At 42.8% G+C, this 19,405-nt stretch overlaps 2 protein-coding genes across 7 annotated transcripts in view; both read right to left on the bottom strand.

The window, feature by feature from the left end:
* Window positions 1-4,101, bottom strand: part of RBBP5 (RB binding protein 5, histone lysine methyltransferase complex subunit) — a 33,078-nt gene extending 28,977 nt beyond the window's left edge. For 2 of the 6 annotated variants that reach the window (XM_042462793.1, XM_042462797.1), the window contains exons 1-3: window positions 4,017-4,101; window positions 1,771-1,796; window positions 1,273-1,445 (exon numbers count right to left, since the gene is read on the bottom strand). In XM_042462793.1, coding sequence (XP_042318727.1) covers window positions 1,273-1,445; window positions 1,771-1,796; window positions 4,017-4,035 — 218 coding nt within the window. In that variant the 5' untranslated portion in view covers window positions 4,036-4,101. Of the gene's footprint in view, window positions 1-1,272; window positions 1,446-1,770; window positions 1,797-2,790; window positions 2,905-3,113; window positions 3,640-4,016 lie in introns of those variants that run through there. The other 4 variants (XR_006103477.1, XM_042462796.1, XM_042462795.1 and 1 more) reach the window with 4 other exon arrangements.
* A 10,299-nt stretch (window positions 4,102-14,400) lies between these two features.
* The window catches only part of DSTYK (dual serine/threonine and tyrosine protein kinase), a 24,320-nt gene continuing 19,315 nt past the window's right edge, over window positions 14,401-19,405 (bottom strand). Inside the window, exon 11 of the mRNA XM_042463411.1 lies at window positions 14,401-18,473. Coding sequence (XP_042319345.1) covers window positions 18,286-18,473 — 188 coding nt within the window. The 3' untranslated portion in view covers window positions 14,401-18,285. The remainder of the gene's footprint in view (window positions 18,474-19,405) is intronic.

Genomic DNA, 19,405 nt, shown 5'->3' with positions numbered 1-19,405 from the left:
TGCTGTTGATAACTGCCCTTGAGCCACTGTTGACTAATGGCAACCCTGTGGAAGAGACATCTCCATCCCCCCTCTGTCCTCTACTGCTCTGCTTAGATCCTGTAATTTCAGGTTGTAACCTCCCTGATTGAGCACCATGTCTCAAATGTGTTGATTTCCCTTTTATTTACCGTACTTTCTTCCCTGTCCAGTTCTCGCATCCATACATGGTGATGGGAAATACAATGGCTTGGATGAGTCTAACTTTAGTTCTCAGTTGTATATCTTTATACTGTAGGATCTTGTCTGGTTCCTTCATAGCTGTCCTTCCCAGTCTGAGTCTTTTTCTAATTTACTAACTGCAATCTCCATTCTCATCAATGTTTGATCCAAGGTACAGGAACTTTTAAAAACTATTTTGATTTCCTCATTGTCGAGGTTAGACTTATATAGTTACTCCATGGTCATTATTTTTGTTTACATTCAGCATTAAGCTTGCTGTACAGTTTTCTCAACAGGACTATCAGATGTGTTGGTGTTCCCATGGCTTTAAGAGCCATCCATAGCTTTTTGTGATCTATGCAGACAAATGTTTTCTTATAGTCTATAAAGCACATGCTAATTTTTGTCTGGAATGTATTTGTGTGCTCCATTAATCATTGTATGTTTGCAAAAATTATTAGCATACTTTGTGCACTAGAAAGGGATTACCTTTTTTCAGTACACAGCAAGAGATAAACTGGGAGAAGGAGGAGAGATTAAAAACTGAGAAAAGAAAGGATGCAGAGAGCAAGAAAAATAAACAGGAAAACAGCAAAGGGGTGAAAGGAAATGTTCTGGCCCAGAGCTACTTTAGGTTTTGGTCACTTTGGTCACAACTGCATTTGGCATGATACCCTAAGATGCTTACATAGATACAAATGTGGTCCTTAGGCTGAAAAGTTTTCCGTTCTATTCCCTAAAAGATGTGGCTCAAGTCATAATCACTCAGGCATCAATACATTTAAAGTAGAATTAAATGGTGATTTTAAAGATCTTGGAATAAAACATGGATATTAAAAATGCTTTACAGTTTTCCCCATCATATTCTATTGGAGAACCCACCCCCCTCCAAAAAAAATATCATAATAAAAGATGAAAGTGTCAGAGATTATATTAGATATAAATTTTGACTGTGCACATACAGGATTTCTTTCGACCATGAATACTAATAGTAACAACTGATCTTTCATATTAAGCTGCAGGCATGTTATGTACAAATACGATTCTACTTGTATTAAGATAATTTCTTACCATAAAGAACAGACTGGATGGATATGGGCACTGATGATTTTTGCTATGCCCCTTGTCAAGAAGTCCCAGATGACAATTCGACCATCATTACAACCCACCGCTAAGAGAGTGCCCCACCTGTTAAAAGTACATGTAAGGGCCATACTAATACAGTCCAATGTGCCATCAGCTTCCTGAAAGCAAAAAGGCATATAAGTTATTGAAATAAATTTCATTTCTAAGCAGCTTAGGTCACAGCTTTAAAATGTTCCAGACAAAACAAGGCCAAACCCTCTTGAGAGATCACTCAGACACTCAAGATGTGATGATTGTACAGTGAAAATCCATAAAGAGGAAGGATCCTATTTTTACAGTAGAAATGTGAGATGAAATTTAATAAACCATAACTACTCACTCACATCACAGCTCACAAAAAATCTTCCTCCCTACTTCAAATATATCAAAACAAAGTCATAAGCAGTATTAGAATAGCAAGTGTAAAACTGAAAAGGCATTTACCTCTGGGTAGTTCTGACCAAAGGATTCTGAAACAAAAGAGAAGCACAAAGCATGAAAAGGTTGTACAAATTCTACCACTGTTTAAATTGTTAAAAAAAAATAAACCCATGCCTTCCATAAAATGAAAGTAGGGTGTCACACAGTTCATATCACTGATTTACAGGATCAGGTTTATCATTTCACTATGTGAATCCACACTCCAGAATGTGAAGGAAGAACTAGCAACAGAGTGCAGCCAGTTTAATATAATATTTATTTATACCCCGCTCTTCAGAGGTGGAATCAAATCTGTCATTTGGGCATAAAACACAATGCTGTTTAGCAGTTCCTGAATCAAGAGACAGTATAGCAGAGTGGTTTGAGCACTGGATTACGACTTGGAAACCAGGGTTTAAATTCTCACTTGGTCATGGATACCCACTGGGTGACCTTAGGCAAGTCACAAACTCTCAGCTCCAGAAAGCCCATGACAGGTTTGCTTTAGGGTTGCCATAAATCGGAAACAACTTGAAGGTACAGTATACAATAACAATGAAAAGCAGGCACCTAAATACTCTAAAGGCACTAGATCCTGTCTGATCTTGAAGGCTAAGCAGGGTCAGCCCTAGTTAGTAACTGAATGAGAGACCACCTACGAATACCTAGTGCTGCTGGCTATATTTCAGAGGAAAAGCTGACAAAACCACCTCTGAATAGTCCGTGCCTATGAAAAAAACTACAAAGGCACCATAAGTCCATAGGCAACACAAACACAGACACACAAGAGCAGAGGAAAGTGTCAAAACACCTCTTTCATATCATAATCATCAGTCCGCTCCCCATACAGAAACTCAGGAAGAAGGCTCAAGTCTATGAAAGCTAATGCTACTAGCTTCCTTCTTTCTTTCTTTCTGCTAGACTCAAATGTGCTACAAGATCCCTTTGCGTATTTATAACTGGAGTTACTGAACTGGAGCTCTAAAAAGTAGCAACTTCTCCTGGTAAACGTTTGATTTGATTTCTTTGGTAGTACAAACTCACTGTCTCCTTAGTGAAGGGAATTAATGCAGCCAGTGGACTTCCTTTCATTCATATTTAATTGGCTGCATGTATCCTCTGGTGCTGGGTAATTCTTTGATACATCTACGGTTCTTTCTAAGGGGGAAGAGACAACATTAATTGATCTAAATTGGTTTGCTAGGTTGCACAGACACTTTGAAAGGTCTCCCCAGATTGACATGGCCCTGTCTCTGGACTTGATTTCTGTAGTTTATAATCAATTCATGGGGCTGATTGCTCGATTATAAAGACATCATCATTATCAGTTCCCTCCCCTTTATAGAAACACATTTTCTACAGCTTACAATTTATTCATGTGGTATACTGTTGAATAAAACTGCCTCATCCGCAGGATCACCCAACGCATGACTAAACACAATACATCACAAACAAGTTCCCAGAGGTCCTCCGTTCCCATAACACGCCCTACATTTCAACCTTCTGTCCAAGAGGAATTCCAAAATGACCTCCATTTTGAGCATGACTAAGAAGCATGGTTATTTATATATTAGAGGTTTTGGTTTTTCCTTTGTAATGTCCTACATTCTGCAGTGCTTTGTCTTCCTTTGTGGTTAGGGCTGCTGGTCACCCTGCATGGAAATGATGGGCATCCCTTCTGCAAACACACAGAGGCTGAGTCTCCCTTATCCAAAATACCTGGGACCAGAAATGTTTTGTATTTCAGATTCTGGAATATGTACACAAATCAAATCCTCTGCTGCTCAGGCCCTGTGTCCTCCCTGACTGAATGCAGTCAGATATTTGAAGGATGTCATATTGAGGAGGGAGCAAGCTTGTTTTCTGCTGCTCCAGAGACTAGAAAACAGAACAATGGATGCAAGCTCCAGGAAAAAAGATTCCTGACAGTCAGGGCTGTTCGACAGTGGAACCCACTCCTTCCTCGGAGTGTAGTGGAGTCTCCTTCTATGGAAGTCTTTAAGCAGAGGCTGGATGGCCATCTGTCAATGGGGATGCTTTGACTGGGAGTTCCTGCATGGCAGAAGGGGGCTGGATGGATGGCCCCTGCGGTCTCTTCCAACTCTCTGGTTCTATGAGCGCTTGCCCTGTTGCCATGTCGCGCGGAGGATGGTTCCCCCAACAACGGTCTTCCGGGCTCCCTGGTCCAGCCTGGGATGCTCCGGTGCCCCTCCGCGGCCCAACCCACCCACCGGCCCTCCGCCCCGCTCCCTCGCCTCAGAGCCACCCACCCAGCAGCTCCAGGTTCATCTCGGCCGCTCTCTCGCTCCCTCCGAGCTCGCTCCGAATCCAAGGACCCAGGGGGCCTCGACCGGATGAGGGCTGCCCACAGCGCCGCCTGACAAAACCGCCGCCCGCTCCCTCCCTTCGCATCCTTTTTCCCCCCCGTCATGCTGAACTCCAGGGCCCTGTGTCCGCCCTCGACGCGAATTCGCCGAACGACGAGAACGCTGAGGGAGATATACTTTTGAGTTGTGGAAGAAACAGGCATTGCTATAGACAGCTAAGTGGCTGTGTACGGTAAATAAAGTAAGCCGACCGGAAACAAGGAGACATGTGAAAAGGGTTCCGAGGTGTCAGGAAATAAATAAATAAATAACAACAACAACAACCCGCCTTTCTCCCAGTACAGGGTTTACAAATCTAAATGGGAAGAAGAAGGGATGTGCCTGAAGGAAAAAGGGATTTATGAATGGAAGGGAAGGAGGAGGAGGTGAGTGAGTGAGGGCTGCTTCCTTGGATGGGATGCTTTTGTATCTGAATTATAAATGGCTGGAGACTGAGGAGGCTGCAGTCCTCTTTGCCCATCTGTTGCCTTTGTTAAAAAGAACTTGACATTTTAAAAAAGAAGATAAAATATGAAGGTAAAAACTGATAAGATCCAGCCATCTCGAATGACAGCTAGCCATGGCTGATTCAGGTCCAAAACACGCTGCAGAAATAATCCACTTTGAGACCGCTTTAACTGCCCTGGTTCAGTGCTAGGGAATCCTGGGAACTGTAGTTTATTGTGGCACCAGAGCTCTCTCAAAGTGAAGGCTAAGTGTCTCACAAAACTACGGTTCCCAGAATTCCCTAGCATTGAGCTGGGGCAGTTAAAGTGGTCTTGAACTGGATTATTTCTGCAGTGTGTTTTGGACCTAACTGCAGAAAGATGGGCTTTCCCCTCACATTCGCCGCCTGTTTGTAGGTGGAGTGGAATTTTCAACCCATTTAGAGGAATACAGAGGTAGCTTTTCCCCTGTAGTACTACTAGTAGTAGTAGTAGTAGTAGAGGTGGTAGTATTTCTCAAGCTTATTCAAGAGAAGTGGAAAAGGTATGGTCTGGTATGTTCTGGCATATGATGCTCTGGTGCTAGAACAAACTGTTGCTCCCAGAATTCCGTAGCACTGAGCCATGGCAGTTAAAGCAGTGTCAAGATGGATTATTTCTGCAGTGTGAGTGTGGTGTAGGACTAGGACTCTTGAGACCAGGGTTCGAATTCCCGCTCTGCCATGCAAACCCACTGAGTGCCCTCGGGCAAGTCACACTCTCTAAGCCTCAGAGGATGGCCATGGCAAACCCCCTCTGAAGAAACTTGATAGGTTCACCTTAGGCATTCATTGGTGGTCTCCCATCCAAGTACTAACCACATCTGACTCTGCTTAGCTTCCAAGATCAGGTGGGATCTGGTGCTTTTAGGGCAGTGGTCCTCAAACTGTGCACTTTAAGGGATTTCAGCCCCCAGAATCCCAGACTATTGGCCAATATGGCAAAGGCTTCTGGGAGCTGAAGTCCAAAATCTCTTAAAGGGCACCATTTGGGGGTATTTAGGCCAAGGTAGTTTACACGATAGAGAGCCAGTGTGGCGCAGTGGTTCTACCATGCGTTCTACCATATTTTCATCCATGTTAGTTAGATAAATGATCAAAATAAGAATTACAGTAAAATATTAAATGTATGCATGTTAGTTCAAGCCATTTTCCGTCATTATTCACAAAAAGTGAGATGATTTTCCCGACAGATATATAAAGATATCTTGTAGCACCTATGAGACTAACTGAAAGGCGTTGGCAGGAAGAGCTTTCATAGACTTCAGTCTACTTCCTCAGATGCATTTCATCCACGAAGTCTAAGCTTGTGTTGCCGACTTCTTTTAGTTAATCTCAAAGGTGTAATAAGATCTCTTTACATATTGATTTTACAAACTAACACAGCTATGCTTAAATTGTACCACTATAGACATTCCCAATAGATAGGGAGACAGTGCTAAAATTGGTGTAATTTCATCCCACCTTATGCAGTCTAGCATGAAGTTTAGAAAGGCAGAAGGAAGGCCACAACCGTGCTTCTTCAGCTGTGTGATGTTTGGGTATATCTTGTGACTGATAACAGTCCCGTTTCAGCCTGCCATTAGATTTGAAAACTGTAGGGCTGTGGAGACTGCCCGTTTTACAGCCAGATCGGTGTCACGGCAACCCCAGTCTGTCCTTTGCAGGGTGCAAAAAGGAGCCGCAAAAAGCGGCTTCTTTTTGCATTCTGCAAAGGGTGTGATATAGCTGTGACCCTGCAATTTTAGGGAGCTCCTTCAGTGCTGCGTCATGAAGAGCAGCGGCAGAGGAGTGCCGTGATGCTGCATGCCATGTGGTGTGGTGTGTGGCGTCATGGGGGCGGAGTTGGAGCATGTGTTGTGTAGACGCTACATCCCAACTATGACCCCAACCGGCCCAAAGATGCCAGTGTGCACAGTCCAAGTGAGAAATATGGTCTTCTTGCCTTTGAGTAGTCCACATAAGCCCATGCTAAAGTAAATTGGCTAGTTTTAAAGGTGTCCCAATATTTGAAAATTGTCCTTTGTCATTTCTAGAAGATGCTTGAATGCAGGCTTCAACTAATATCTAGTAATGATATTACTTCTGGTTTGGGGAGACAAGGAGCCTTATCACACGTGGGGGGTTTGCAGCTCAGATCCGCAGTCACTCCTGTTCTAGCAACGCGAAACGTGATGTTTTTTCACACCAAATCCAGAGTCACTCCTGTCTAGCAATGTAAATTCATGTTAAAACATGATGTTTTACCACCCCTGGTTGCCTTTCTGTTGCCCTTCTGAATCGAGGGGGAAGTGGAGTCAGTTCGATTCCAGACAAGTCACGTGATACGGATTCAAGAAAAGCGTGGTGAGTGCACATTGTATTACCACACTGGAGGGTTCAATGATTCAAATCGGCACCCTTGCGCATGCTTAGTGGGACTCTGAACGCTGTCCTCCTTCCCTGCCCCCTCCTTAGTTGTCATCCTTCATCGGGGTGAAGGAGCAGGCAGGGGATGATGGGAAAGGTCGCAGGGGGTCACTGGAGCCAGGATTGGGATGGAGTAGGCAGGGGATGATGGGATAGGTCGTAGGGGGTCAATGGGGCCAGGATCGGGCGGAAGGAGGAGTCAGAGGATGATGGGATAGGTCGCAGAGGGTCACTGGGGACTGGACCGGGATGAAGGAGCTGGCAGGGGATGATGGGATGGGTGGCAGGGTGGCAGAGAGGACGAGATGGGGTGAAGGAGGAGGAGGGGGATGAAGGAGCACGACGCAGGGGGCCAAGGGGTAATATAGAACTCAGAGTGATCTTCTATACCAGACCAATTCAAAGTGAAATCGATGTGAGCTTGAAAGCGAATTCTCTGAATTCACTTTTTTCCGATTTCACCAAAATGAGGGGTCACTTTGGAATCATTGCGGAAGCACCACGGAAGGAGCGCCCATAGAACGGAATCTCGTCTGATAACACATTCATGTCATAACGTGAATTCACATCGTTGGACCCAGTCACCCCGGATCTGAGCTACAAAAAGCTCCGTGTGATAAACACCAAGGACTCTCAGTATATATTATCCTAACTTAATGAAAGGGTAATAAAGAACTCCAGAGGGCACTCTAGTTCAGCCTGAAAGACTGCAGTGAGATGTGGGGATGGTGTCCTCAGTTATGTGTACTGTGGACCTTTTTAAAAAATTGGGATTTGTATGAATCATAAGATAGCCATATCAATGAGACCAAGTGGAACTTCTAAGATCTGTTTGTTTAAACAAACATACTAGGGTTTCTAGCTCTTAGTCTTTCTGCTAAGAACAAATCTAGTTTGTTTTCTTTTCTGGTGCTGTTGACTCACCAGCAGTGTTGCCAACAAGCCTCGAAGATATTCCCTGGAATGTTTTACCAAAATCCAAAATCCTTGGAATTCCCCAATATTTACCGGAATATTCAGTCAAAATCCCCAGAAAGAAATTAATTAAATTCCCTGGATTCTGGGGAATTCCCCGGAAATTGGCAATGCTGCTCACCAGTTAATGAGTTGATGTAAACCTAGGAGAAGCCTTAGGAAATGTTCATGACATCCCATGAGCTCATCTGGAGAACTTATTCATACTTACGTACCTTTTTGTATCATGAGCCTAGAATTGGTTGTTTTAAAGGAATAGCTGTGTTAAGGAGTCTTGTCCAAACCCCCCCACAAACCCATGTTTCTTGTGGTACCTATAAACATATGCTATATAAACCTTAAAAGAATCGAACCCATATCATCAAACACCTGGCATTTTACAAGTGGCAGTTATATAGGCATATGACTGCAAAGCTATGAAACTATTTATAATGCAGTTCCTTACCACCTGTGACTACTCAATTGCTTCACTGTCCACTTTATTTCTAAAGAAAGAACACCCACAGTGCCCTAATACTCACAGTGCCCTAACATGTTGCTGTTACGCTAGGCTTTTTAAATTACTAATCTGTATCTGTTACCCATCCCAAAGAGTTGTTTACTGTAAATTGCACCCACTGAAGCAAAAAATAGCAGGGTTTTAGTTGGAATACTTGGCGCATTACAGACCGCCCAAAAGTGGGCGGTCTAACGCCGGCTCCCTTAGCTATGCCGAGAAGCCCCAGCGACCAGACTGCAAGGCTTCCCGGCACAGCTAAAAAGGAGCGCCGAAATGGCACTCCTTTTTGGGTCCCGGAAGTGGTGCCACAAGGTGCGAGGTGTGCACTCGCGGTGTCACTTCCCTGCGCCATGTCTGGACGCTGTGCGTCCAAGACGTAAATATGGCAGTGCTGCCATTTAGTATGCGCTCCGCGCGTCCTAGGGAGAGGGGCGGTTAGGAAGGTGAGAACCTTCCTAACCCTAGCAAGCCCCTTCCTAATCCTAGGACGCGCAGAGCGTGTACTAAATGGCAGTGTGTAACCCGCCCTAGTTAAGAAATATGTTCTAATGTTAATCTCTACTACTGTTTCTTCAAAGAGGAAGAAGACAAATTAATACTTTTGAAAAAAGCATTCACATCATATGTTTAGCTGTAAGTTTAGCCCCTGGTTGACCGTTCAGGGTGGAGATGCTATAAAAACTTCATTACATCGTATAGTTAATGCATCTCTTCGGGAGGGGATATTTCCATCGGCCTTAAAACAGGCAATAGTGAAACCACTTCTAAAGAAACCCTCCCTTGATCCCCTGCAGATGTCTAATTATAGACCGGTTTCTTTATTACCATTCTTGGGCAAGGTGATCGAAAGGACAGTTGCCTCTCAACTCCAAGCCGTCTTGGATGAAACTGATTATCTAGACCAATTTCAAACTGGCTTTAGAGCAGGATACAGAGTTGAGACTGCCACGGTCGCTTTAGTTGATGATCTCTGTCTGGGCATTGACAGGGGAAGTGTGATCCTGTAGGTGCTCTTGGACATCTCAGCGGCCTTTGATACCATCGACCATGGTATCCTTCTGGAACGCCTGGGAGAGTTGGGTATCGGGGGCACTGCGCTCCAGTGGCTCTGCTCCTACCTCTCAGGAAGATTCCAGATGGTGAGGCTGGGGGACAGTTGCTCTCGTAAAAGAGAGTTGACATCTGGCGTCCCTCAAAGCGCCATTCTGCCCCCCATGCTATTTAACATTTACATGAAGCCGCTGGGTCAGATCATCCAGAAACATGGAGCGCGGTGTTATCAGTATGCTGATGACACCCAGATCTATCTCTCCATGGAGAATACCACACTGCGTTCTGAGAACGTTCTGAGAACCCGATAGGAACGGAACGCATTTAAGTATACCGCACGTATGTGTTCCCATCGGGTTCCCAGAACGTTCCCGATGTGTTCCACATGTGTTCCAGGGTGGGGACGGATTAGATGTATTCCCAGCAAGCTGTAACGTTCTCAGAACATTCCAAAAGAGGTCTGTGCAGTATTCTTATCCGTTCCCAAATCCGTTCTCTCATTCCTCTGTCTCCTGATTGGCTGAAAGAATGACAGGCAGGGAGGCAGGCAGGCAAGCGACTGCAGTGAGGGAAGGGGTGTGTGTGTGTGTGTGTGTGTGTGTATGTGTGTGAGGGGAAAGAAGGAGGGAGGGAAGGAAGGAAAAAGGGAGGAAAAGTGGGACAAGGGAGAGAAGAGGAAAGGAGGGAAAGAGAGAGAAAGAGAGAGGGAAGGAGAAAATGGAAAGAGGGAGAGAGAAGGAAGGAAGGAAAAGCAGCGAGAAAGAGAGTGAAGGAGGAGGGCAAAACAGAGGGAAAAGAGAGAAGGAAGGGAAGGAGGGGAATAGGGCAGAGAGAGAGGGAGAGGAGGCATCTGTTCCAGGAGGGAACTCACAAAAGCCCCTCCGTTTGGAGCACCACACAAAAGCAAGCAAACAACTCCCAGAATTCCATAGCAAACAGCCAGAAGAGTTAAAGCGGGGAGGGAAGCTCACATCCTGAAGGCACACAGTACATGCACACACACAGGAGGCAAAAGGGTGACAAGCTGCCAAAAAGGGGAATTGGGGTGACAGCAGAGGACTCTTCCTTTCAAACTGGTTTAAAGAGCTGCAATGGCTCAATTGAGGTATTTGTAGTGGGCACTTACTTCCAGAGGCATTCAGAGAGGCAGAAACCGAATCTTCCCAGTTCCTTCCAGTTAAAAACCGCCAGTGGGAATGAGCCCTAAGACAACGAAAGGAACGAGAGAGGCAAGCCAGAAGGACAGCGGAAACAGCAGAGGCCAAAGCGGAGACTCAAGGAGCTGAGAGGACCCAGGGAAAATTATGTAAACAACCACAGAGTGGAGATGTTATCATTACACAGTCCTCCAAACGAAATACACATGCACTACAGCAAAACGTTCTGGGAACGTTCTCAAGAAAAAGGGATGCACTGTGTGGTAAAATGCGTTCCCATCACGTTCCCCTTTCCTCAATGCAGTAATATCCATTCCCAGATATGCAATAATCTTCCATGTCTCCAACTGATACAGTGACTAAGGATGGCATCTCCTTTGGATGCCTGTCTGGAGTCAGTAATGGGCTGGATGAGGAAAAACAAACTCAAGCTGAATCCAGAGAAAACAGAAGTACTTGTGATAGGTACCCCAAGTCCAGGCAGGAAAATTTGCCATCCAGTCCTGGACGGGGTCACACTTCCCCTGAAGGACAAAGTTCGCAGTTTGGGAGTACTCCTGGATTCATCTCTGCAGTTAGCATCTCAAGTGGATGTGATAGCCAGGAGTGCTTGGTACCAGCTTTGGCTGATATGCCAACTGCGTCCCTGTCTGGACCGAAAGGACCTTGAAACTGTAGTACATGCACTGGTAACCTCTAGCTTGGATTTCTGTAATGCGCTCTACATGGGGCTACCTTTGTACCAGGTTCGGAAGCTACAGTTAGTTCAAAATGCTGCAGCCAGACTAGTCGCTGGAACTTCCAGGTCAGACCACATAACACTGGGCTCAATACAAAGTGTTGGTTATTACCTATAAAGCCCTATATGGCTTGGGCCCGAGTTACTTGAAGGAATGCCTCTCCCCATATAGTCCACCCCGCACTCTCAGAACATCAGGGGAAAATCTACTAGTACATCCTAAGGTGAGATTGGCAGCAACTCACCAGGGAGCATTTACATCGACTGCACCAATGTACTGGAATAAACTTCCAGAAGAGCTTTGTATGACCTCTACATTGGATGCTTTTAAAAAGGCTCTAAAGACCCACCTCTTCCAATTAGCATTTCCTTTGGACTCTTTATAGAGAATGTCTCCTCTGATAGAAAAGGTTAACTGCGATCGATAGATTCCATGTTTGTTTTTATACGCTGTTGGTTTTATTAGTTTTATTGATAGATATTTTATGATGTGCACTTTTATGATGTATAATTTTTAAAGATCTGTGAACTGCTTTGATCGTTCCGGAAGAGCGGTATAGAAATAAAGTATTACTATTATTATTAAGTGACTATTTACAACAGCAGTAATCAGTGATAGCCATAGCTACCATAATGTGCTCTGATAAGGATGGAAATCAACACCCCTACTGTCCATATCTAAGAATGGAACTGAAATAGCTTGATAAATTACATTTCAGAAGTTGTATGACTAATCCTGTGCCACTACAATGCCTGACAAAGATGCTAATGTACACTTTAGCAACAAGGTATTTTATGAATAATACTTCTCTTCAACTGTTGTTGTTGTGTACTGCCTTCGAATCAATCCCAACTAATGACACCCTGTGGGTGTGACATCTCCAAGATCCCCTATTCTCCATTACTCCGCTTAGGTCCTGTAAATTCATACTAGTGACATCCTTAAAAGCATCTAGCATGCAGTCTTCTTCTCCTACATCCTTCCATCTCTCCTAGCATTATTGTCTTTTCAACTGATACATGCCTTCTCATGACATGGCCAAAGTACAGCCTTGATCATCTTGGCTTCCAGGGAGATTTCAGGCTCAATTTGTTCAAGGACCAGTTTGTCTTTGTTTTGGCTGTCCACTATATCCTCTGCACTCTTCTCCAGCACACCTCAAATGAATTGATTTTCTTCTTATTCTTTCTTCACTGTCCAACTCTTCTGCATCTGTACATGGTAATAGGAAATACAGTGGCTTGTATAATTCTATTTTTAGTGCTTAGTTGTATAGCTTTACTCTTTAGGATCTTTCCTAGTTCTTTCATAGCTGCTCTTCCTGTTTCTAGACTTCTTTTGATTTCTTGAATTATGTTTTATCCAAGATACAGGAATTCTTTTACTATTTCATAATCATCATAATAATTTATATCCTGCCTCTCCAACAGGATCGAAGTGGCTAACAACAGTAGTAAAATACAATATGAAATACAACATACAATGCAAAAATACATCCCCATATCCCCTCCCTCCTAAAGTGACATATAAAAATCCCTTAAAACAATAATACATCATTAAATCATAAAAACAACCAGAGAGCAGGAGATGGATAACTCTGTCAGGAAGACATGTCCTACATTTCAGGCTTCTGTCCAGGAGGAACTCTAAAATGTCTTCCATTTTGAGCATCACTAAGAAACACGAATGCCTATTTATATTTGTGTTTTCAGCTTTTGTAATGTCCTACCATTTACTTGAATACCCTACATTTTGTGGAGCCGTCTCTTCCTTTCAGTTTCCTCATTGTCTAGGTTGAATGTATGTAGGTCCTCTGTGGTCATTATTTTTGTTTTCTTTGTATTCAGCATTAAGCCTACCTTTGCACTTTTTTCTTTGACCTTCCTTAGTAATTGTTTCAAGTCCACGATGTACAAAACATGGCAGCCAGGTTAGTTACTGGAAATTTTAGGAGTGACCAGATAACACAGATCTTAAAGTCACTCCACTGGCTTCCTATTAGTTTCTTGGTGCAATACAAGGTGTTGGTTATTATCTTTAAAGCCCTACATGGCTTATGTCCAACATATTTAAGGGATCGTCTACTTTCATACAATCCACCCTGCTCATTCCAGTCCTCTGGGAGGAATTTATTGCAGCCTTTAAAGACCAGATGTGCAACCTCCCAGAGGACCTTTTCTGCAACTGCTCCCAGGCTATGGAATGGCCTGCTGGACGAGATCCATCAAATTACCAACTTAGACAGCTTCAAAAAACCTGTCAAGACCGATCTCTTCCAGAAGGCTTTTCCTGAATAAATTCCTCAGCCGCAGATTGACTACCCCCTCACACCATGTATTTACTACCACCCTGCCTATGTTATCTTTATTATAAATTGATTTAAAAACTCTTTTAATTGTAATATATTTAATTCTTTTTAAAAGGGGGATATTTTATGTATTATATTGTATGTGGACGTTTTAGTGTGAGCCGCTCTGATTGTCTTGCTACAGAAGAGTGGCATAGAAATAAAATTTTTATTTTTTATTTATTTAAAATAAAAAGTAATTAAATGTGTTTGGATTGGTCCTGTGAAGAGATTCAAGCATCCTTTCAACATGGAATAGAGTCTTGGTATATTTTTCAAATTATGGTGCTGTACTACATAGCATAATAATAATAATAATAATAATAATAATAATAATAATAATAATGTGGGAAGAATATAGGATAGATATAGGCTATTCGTCTGTACAACATCCTTTGGGTATTTTAGACACCACAAAACTATTTTAGACACCACAAAACACCCGCCTCTGTTGCCAAGGCAAAGGCATTGTTATAGCTTTGCGAACTCAAGTTACTGCCAGTGTATTAACAGGTGTCATTGCTGTGTATCTGTCTCCACCCATCCCCAGGTGGTGGTGTGACACATTCAGAATTTTTCAAAGGGCTTACAATATTTATTGGATGAGTAAACCACACAAACAGTACAAAACATTAATGCAAACTTTATTATACAGCACAGCACATCTGTGCATTCTATTGTCTATTAAAACAGACCTTTATTATGGCACTAAGTGAAGTCTTGATCCACAGTCATGTCTCTTAAAATACATGTAATGGGGAAGGGGGGCTGCTGTGGAGAGATTAGTTATTACGGAATACAAGGGAAATATTTGTTCATAATAATGTCATTCTCCATGTTATTGCACATTTCCTATACAGTTGGTAAGTTTGTTACCTATGCTTTTAGGACTATTATACATCAGTTTAAAAAATAAAAAGTAGTACAAAATCTATAGGCATTACAATGAACTGTACAACTTCTTTCGCACTTCTCACTTCCACAGTAGCCAAGTGTTAAGAGGTGACCAACAGTAACAGAACCAAAATATTTAGAAATGTGAGAAATGCAGTGCTATTCAAGCCCCTGAGAGAGTTTCAAATGCAGATGTGCTCTTATCTCTCCCTGGAGAAAAAAATAATAGTATTAAGACTTTTTTTTTAAAAGGAGGACATCTGCAAAAGTGTCTTCCAGCCCCTCAAACATTGTCATTGGAAGGGAAAGGGCAGATAGAAGGACTAACTTAACAGAAGTGCTATATATAGGAAGTTAATGTGATAGTTCAGTTTTTAATTACACAAGAGCTTGCATTGTATATTCAAGTTACTATAACAGAGATGGAGGAATCACAAAAAAAAATTGTCAGTTGCTAAACAAGAACTCCTACAATATGCTTTACTTACAAAGCAATGTGATAGGCAGCAGCAATACACCACCAAGCTAAGGGTAACACTCCAGCACCACAACATGGCAGTTTCATATTGTATTCAAGCCTTGCTTCAGGAGCTAATTTTAGCTCATGCAGTTCCTATGTAGTGTTTGTTCTGAGCCTAAATGACGGGTTCTCAGAGCAGAAATAAAAAGCACCTTGGCAATGGATCAGCATTGAATAGCATCCATCGTTGACCTATCAACTACTCACACCAGTATGGGTGCTCTGATTTCTCCAGCTCAAATTTCTGCAGGAATTTGTTTTGTAAACTAGCTTTGTTTGCTACTTCCCCAGTTTTAAGAAAACCTGTCTTTAGGAACATATGCTTTAAGCCAACAAATTAGTGGCAACTTGTAAATCTTGCATCATACATTGCAATAAAAGTTTCCTTCTGGGTGTAGAACTAAGTAGGTGATGAAGACTGGATTCTAGAAGATGGGACATGAAGTGGGGTGAGGCGACTGGATTTTAAATAAATCAAATTGTACATGGACACATTTCAGAGCTACATGTCTTTGGCAGATCTCTAATTGACTGCTCTTGTGCAGTCACTAGGGACAATAGAAGTGATATTGCTCTACATTCACCAATGCTCATTATCCATCCCACCACAATACCAATGGTGACATCCCATGTAGCTGTGAGACTATTTAGTGTTTGCATTATATACTTGGCCAACAACCATGGGAGGTGTATGTGAAGATAAAGAGGGTTATCCTTTAAATCAAGGGTGGCTAAGTGCAAAAGGTGTGGAGGCCAATTGTCTATCCTGAACCCTGTCAAAGGTGTTACATGAAATCCAGCTGTTGAGTGGCCAAAAATGGAACCAGAATTTATTTCAAGGACTGGGCTAATCACATCTCCCATTCTAGAAGCATAGCTGATCAGGGGGCTTGGGAGGGTCTGCAGGCTGCGTACCCCTGATTTAAATGAAAGCAAAATCAATTTTAAGTGTCTGAGCCTTTTAAAAAGAACATAACATGTATATACCTTGCTGGGCAACATGTCACAGGATGTGATACCTGCTTCAGGAATGATCGAAACAACACTTAAAATTATGTCCAACAGAAGTACATACATGATTGTAGAAGACACAGAGAAGCTATTTTGTGCCTATGGGAGAAAACAAGCCCAGTGGAACTGAAACATACATTTGATTTAAAAAAAAAAAAAAGCACAGGGTAAAGAGTAAAAAAAGAAGCTCCTTGGGGAAAGCTGTACAAGACATTTTCAAATACCGTTTTATTTATTTTATTTTACATAAACTATTTCTATAGTTCCAGAAATACTGACCTAGATGACCCTGATTCTAAACAAGCTCACTACCCATGGTAGCACAGAGTAAATGGTTATGTAATCATGGAATAATACTGTCAAGTGACTGGAATGGTGGTCCAATTATACATTAAGTGACATTTTAAGACATCCTATTTGAGAACATACGTGCATTTCTGTGAGCATGGTTGACAGCTATTGCTGCCCATTTCGGTTCAAGTTGCCAAATGCTACAGTCAGTGGACAGAAGTGCCAATACATTTTAAGGACCACCACATAACAATTAATGCCTACTAAGTAAAAAGCAATTATTTTAAAAGCAGTTTTTCCATTTTATTGCACACACAAAGAAGGATTTAGCTAAGCAGCTGAGTAACACTGCAGGGTTACTTTTGTCTCTAGGAGTTTATGTAAACAGACAAGAGGCTATACTTCTGTTTTGTACAACAGGAGCAATTTTGGAAGCAAAAGTCTCAAATGTATGCTCCATGGACTTTGCACAGCACATGGTAAATTATCCTATGGAAATGTAACCAGTCCATGTCTCATTGCATGGAAGAGAAAGAATGTAATTATATACCACAGTGCCAAACACATTACAAGTGATCCCTATCCTTCCAGGTGCATTCTCTAGCTCAATCTATACTGCCCTCAAAACACAATAATACAAAAACTAGTTGCTATACAAGCAAATGCAAAGGAATTATTGTGTCAAGACTGGTAGATTATGAGAAAGAGCCCGTCATTTCAAAAGTATCTGGACTTTCCTCTCTTGTGTGCTTCATGCAACTGTCTCTTAGAATAACGCAAACAAAACCCCAAGGAAGTAAATGATGGTCAAATACAGCACCACACATGTCTATAGAATGACAGGTTTCTCTTAGGTACTCTATCGTTCTTAGAGATGACTTAAAACACACAAACAGGTGAAGGAATCTTTTAAAACGATCTGTCAATATTAGAGTTTAAAACAGTCATTGCCCTTACACTTTGTTCAAAAAAAGAAAACTGCTCTAGTTAAAAATCTGATCTCCAGTTGTCCATGAATACAGACAGTAGTTCCTAATAGTGTTTCTGTTTCTGTATGTGCAAAATCTTTTGGTGAAATATACACCTTACTTTAAGATTGGGGGAGGGGGAAGTAAAAAAAGAAGGCCATCTTTGTTCAGATGTCTGAAGTTTCTATTAGGCATTTACTGGAAAAGAGCTTGGTTCACATGACCAAAAAAGAGATAGCTTATATGTTTGGGTATTCCACTGCAGTGGGCCCTTCCTTTGCTGAGTATGAATGCTCTGATCCCTCTGTGTAAACATCCTAGGTATTACTGGAAGTCAGCATTAACTCATAACCCTCAGAGTCTATGCTGCCAATGTAAGCAGGATTATCTTCCCTATTGAAGGGACACACCTGTTTCTTCCAATTATCCACATTCATGTGTGACAGTCAGAGCAACTAAGATATATCGACCCCTAGCAGATGTAGCTGGAGATCCAAATATGCTGCTTACCACATATCTGATGCACACAGTGCTTTTCTCCTTTACCGAAGCCTGAAGGGAGATAAGCAAAATTCCTTGCAGACGAAGAGATCCGACTTCCCTGTCTTATTTTTAATAAAGAAGGAAGCACTGGCAACTTGCATTAGTAGTGCATATTGGAAATGAATGTCCCTGGCTGCTATTACAAGGTGGAATTTCAATATTCTCTCACCGTGAGCGCACAATATTTGGCCACTCTCTTCCAAACAGCTACACTGTGAGTTGCCAGTGGCAAACTGGGGACCAAGAGTTGTCACAAAACAGAACAGTTCCTTCATTGCTTCTTTTTCAAGTAGAATCATCCAACCCTTTGTTTAGCTGTTCAGAGTTCATCTTACAAAGTCTATCCATTATGCCCTGCAACATGGGCTGTACTATGCCCAGAAGTGGGCGCTGGGAGGGGTCTCCATCCCAACAGGCTTCCATCAGCTGCCAACATTCCTCATCAAAAATAGGAAGGCGTTCAGGGCGTACTCCTGGGGGAAAAGAACAAAAATTATTTGGTAAGAGGAGGAAATATTCCATTCATTTTAGCTACTTCAGTCTTAGCTGCAACAGTCCAGAGGTGAAAGCAGTTCTATCTAGCCATTCTATGAAGAAACCTACCAATTAAGTTTCAATAGGAACAAAGCTCTAAACTGATAAATAGAAGTCATCTCCAAAAACACAAATACTGACTTACATGTCCACTTACAGGTACAGCAGCAGCTTCTGTAAATAGGATACAATGGAAAGTACAGACCCTATTCATGGAAGCGATAATGTTAAGAATTAGCTCTTAGAAATGTGTAAAAGCTACAACCCTGAGCACAGTTGCCAAGGGAGCAAGTCCCACTGAACAAGCACAGGAGTGCACTGCAAAATTGTTAAATTATACTACTGGTGCTCCCTCTCTGTTGCATGCTATGTGTTGTAACTACCGTATATACTCGTGTACAAGTCGATCTCGTGTATAAGTCGAGGTCACCTTTTAGGACCAAAAATGTGGATTTTTATATGACCAGTGGATACATCAGTGGTCAGACTTGAGGGGGGCAGCTCAGCTGGGGAGAGGCTGCTCGCGATTGCGTGCCCTCCTCAGCGTCTCCCTCACTGGGCTTTCCCCGGAGAAAAAGCCCGGTCAGGGAGAGGCTGCAGGGTGATCGCGCGCCCTCCTCGGCGTCTCCTTAGCCAGGCTCTTTTTCTGGGGAAAGAGCCCGGCCGAGGAGAGGCTTCTGGGAGGGCAATAGCCTTCTTGGCGTCCCTTCAGCGAGGCTCTTTATCTGGGGAAAGAGCCCGGCCGAGGAGAAGCTTCTGGGAGGGCAATTGCCCTCCTCGGGGTCTCCGCGGGCAGGCTCTTTGTCTGGGGAAAGAGCCCAGCCGAGGAGAGGCTTCTGTGAGGGCAATCGCCCTCTGCGGCGTCTCCTCG

The sequence above is a fragment of the Sceloporus undulatus genome, chromosome 4, assembly GCF_019175285.1.
Source record: "Sceloporus undulatus isolate JIND9_A2432 ecotype Alabama chromosome 4, SceUnd_v1.1, whole genome shotgun sequence".
In the NCBI taxonomy this organism is placed as follows: Eukaryota; Metazoa; Chordata; class Lepidosauria; order Squamata; family Phrynosomatidae; genus Sceloporus; species Sceloporus undulatus.
The sequence above is the reverse complement of the archived record's forward strand: the minus strand, read 5'-3'. Positions and strand labels throughout refer to the sequence as shown.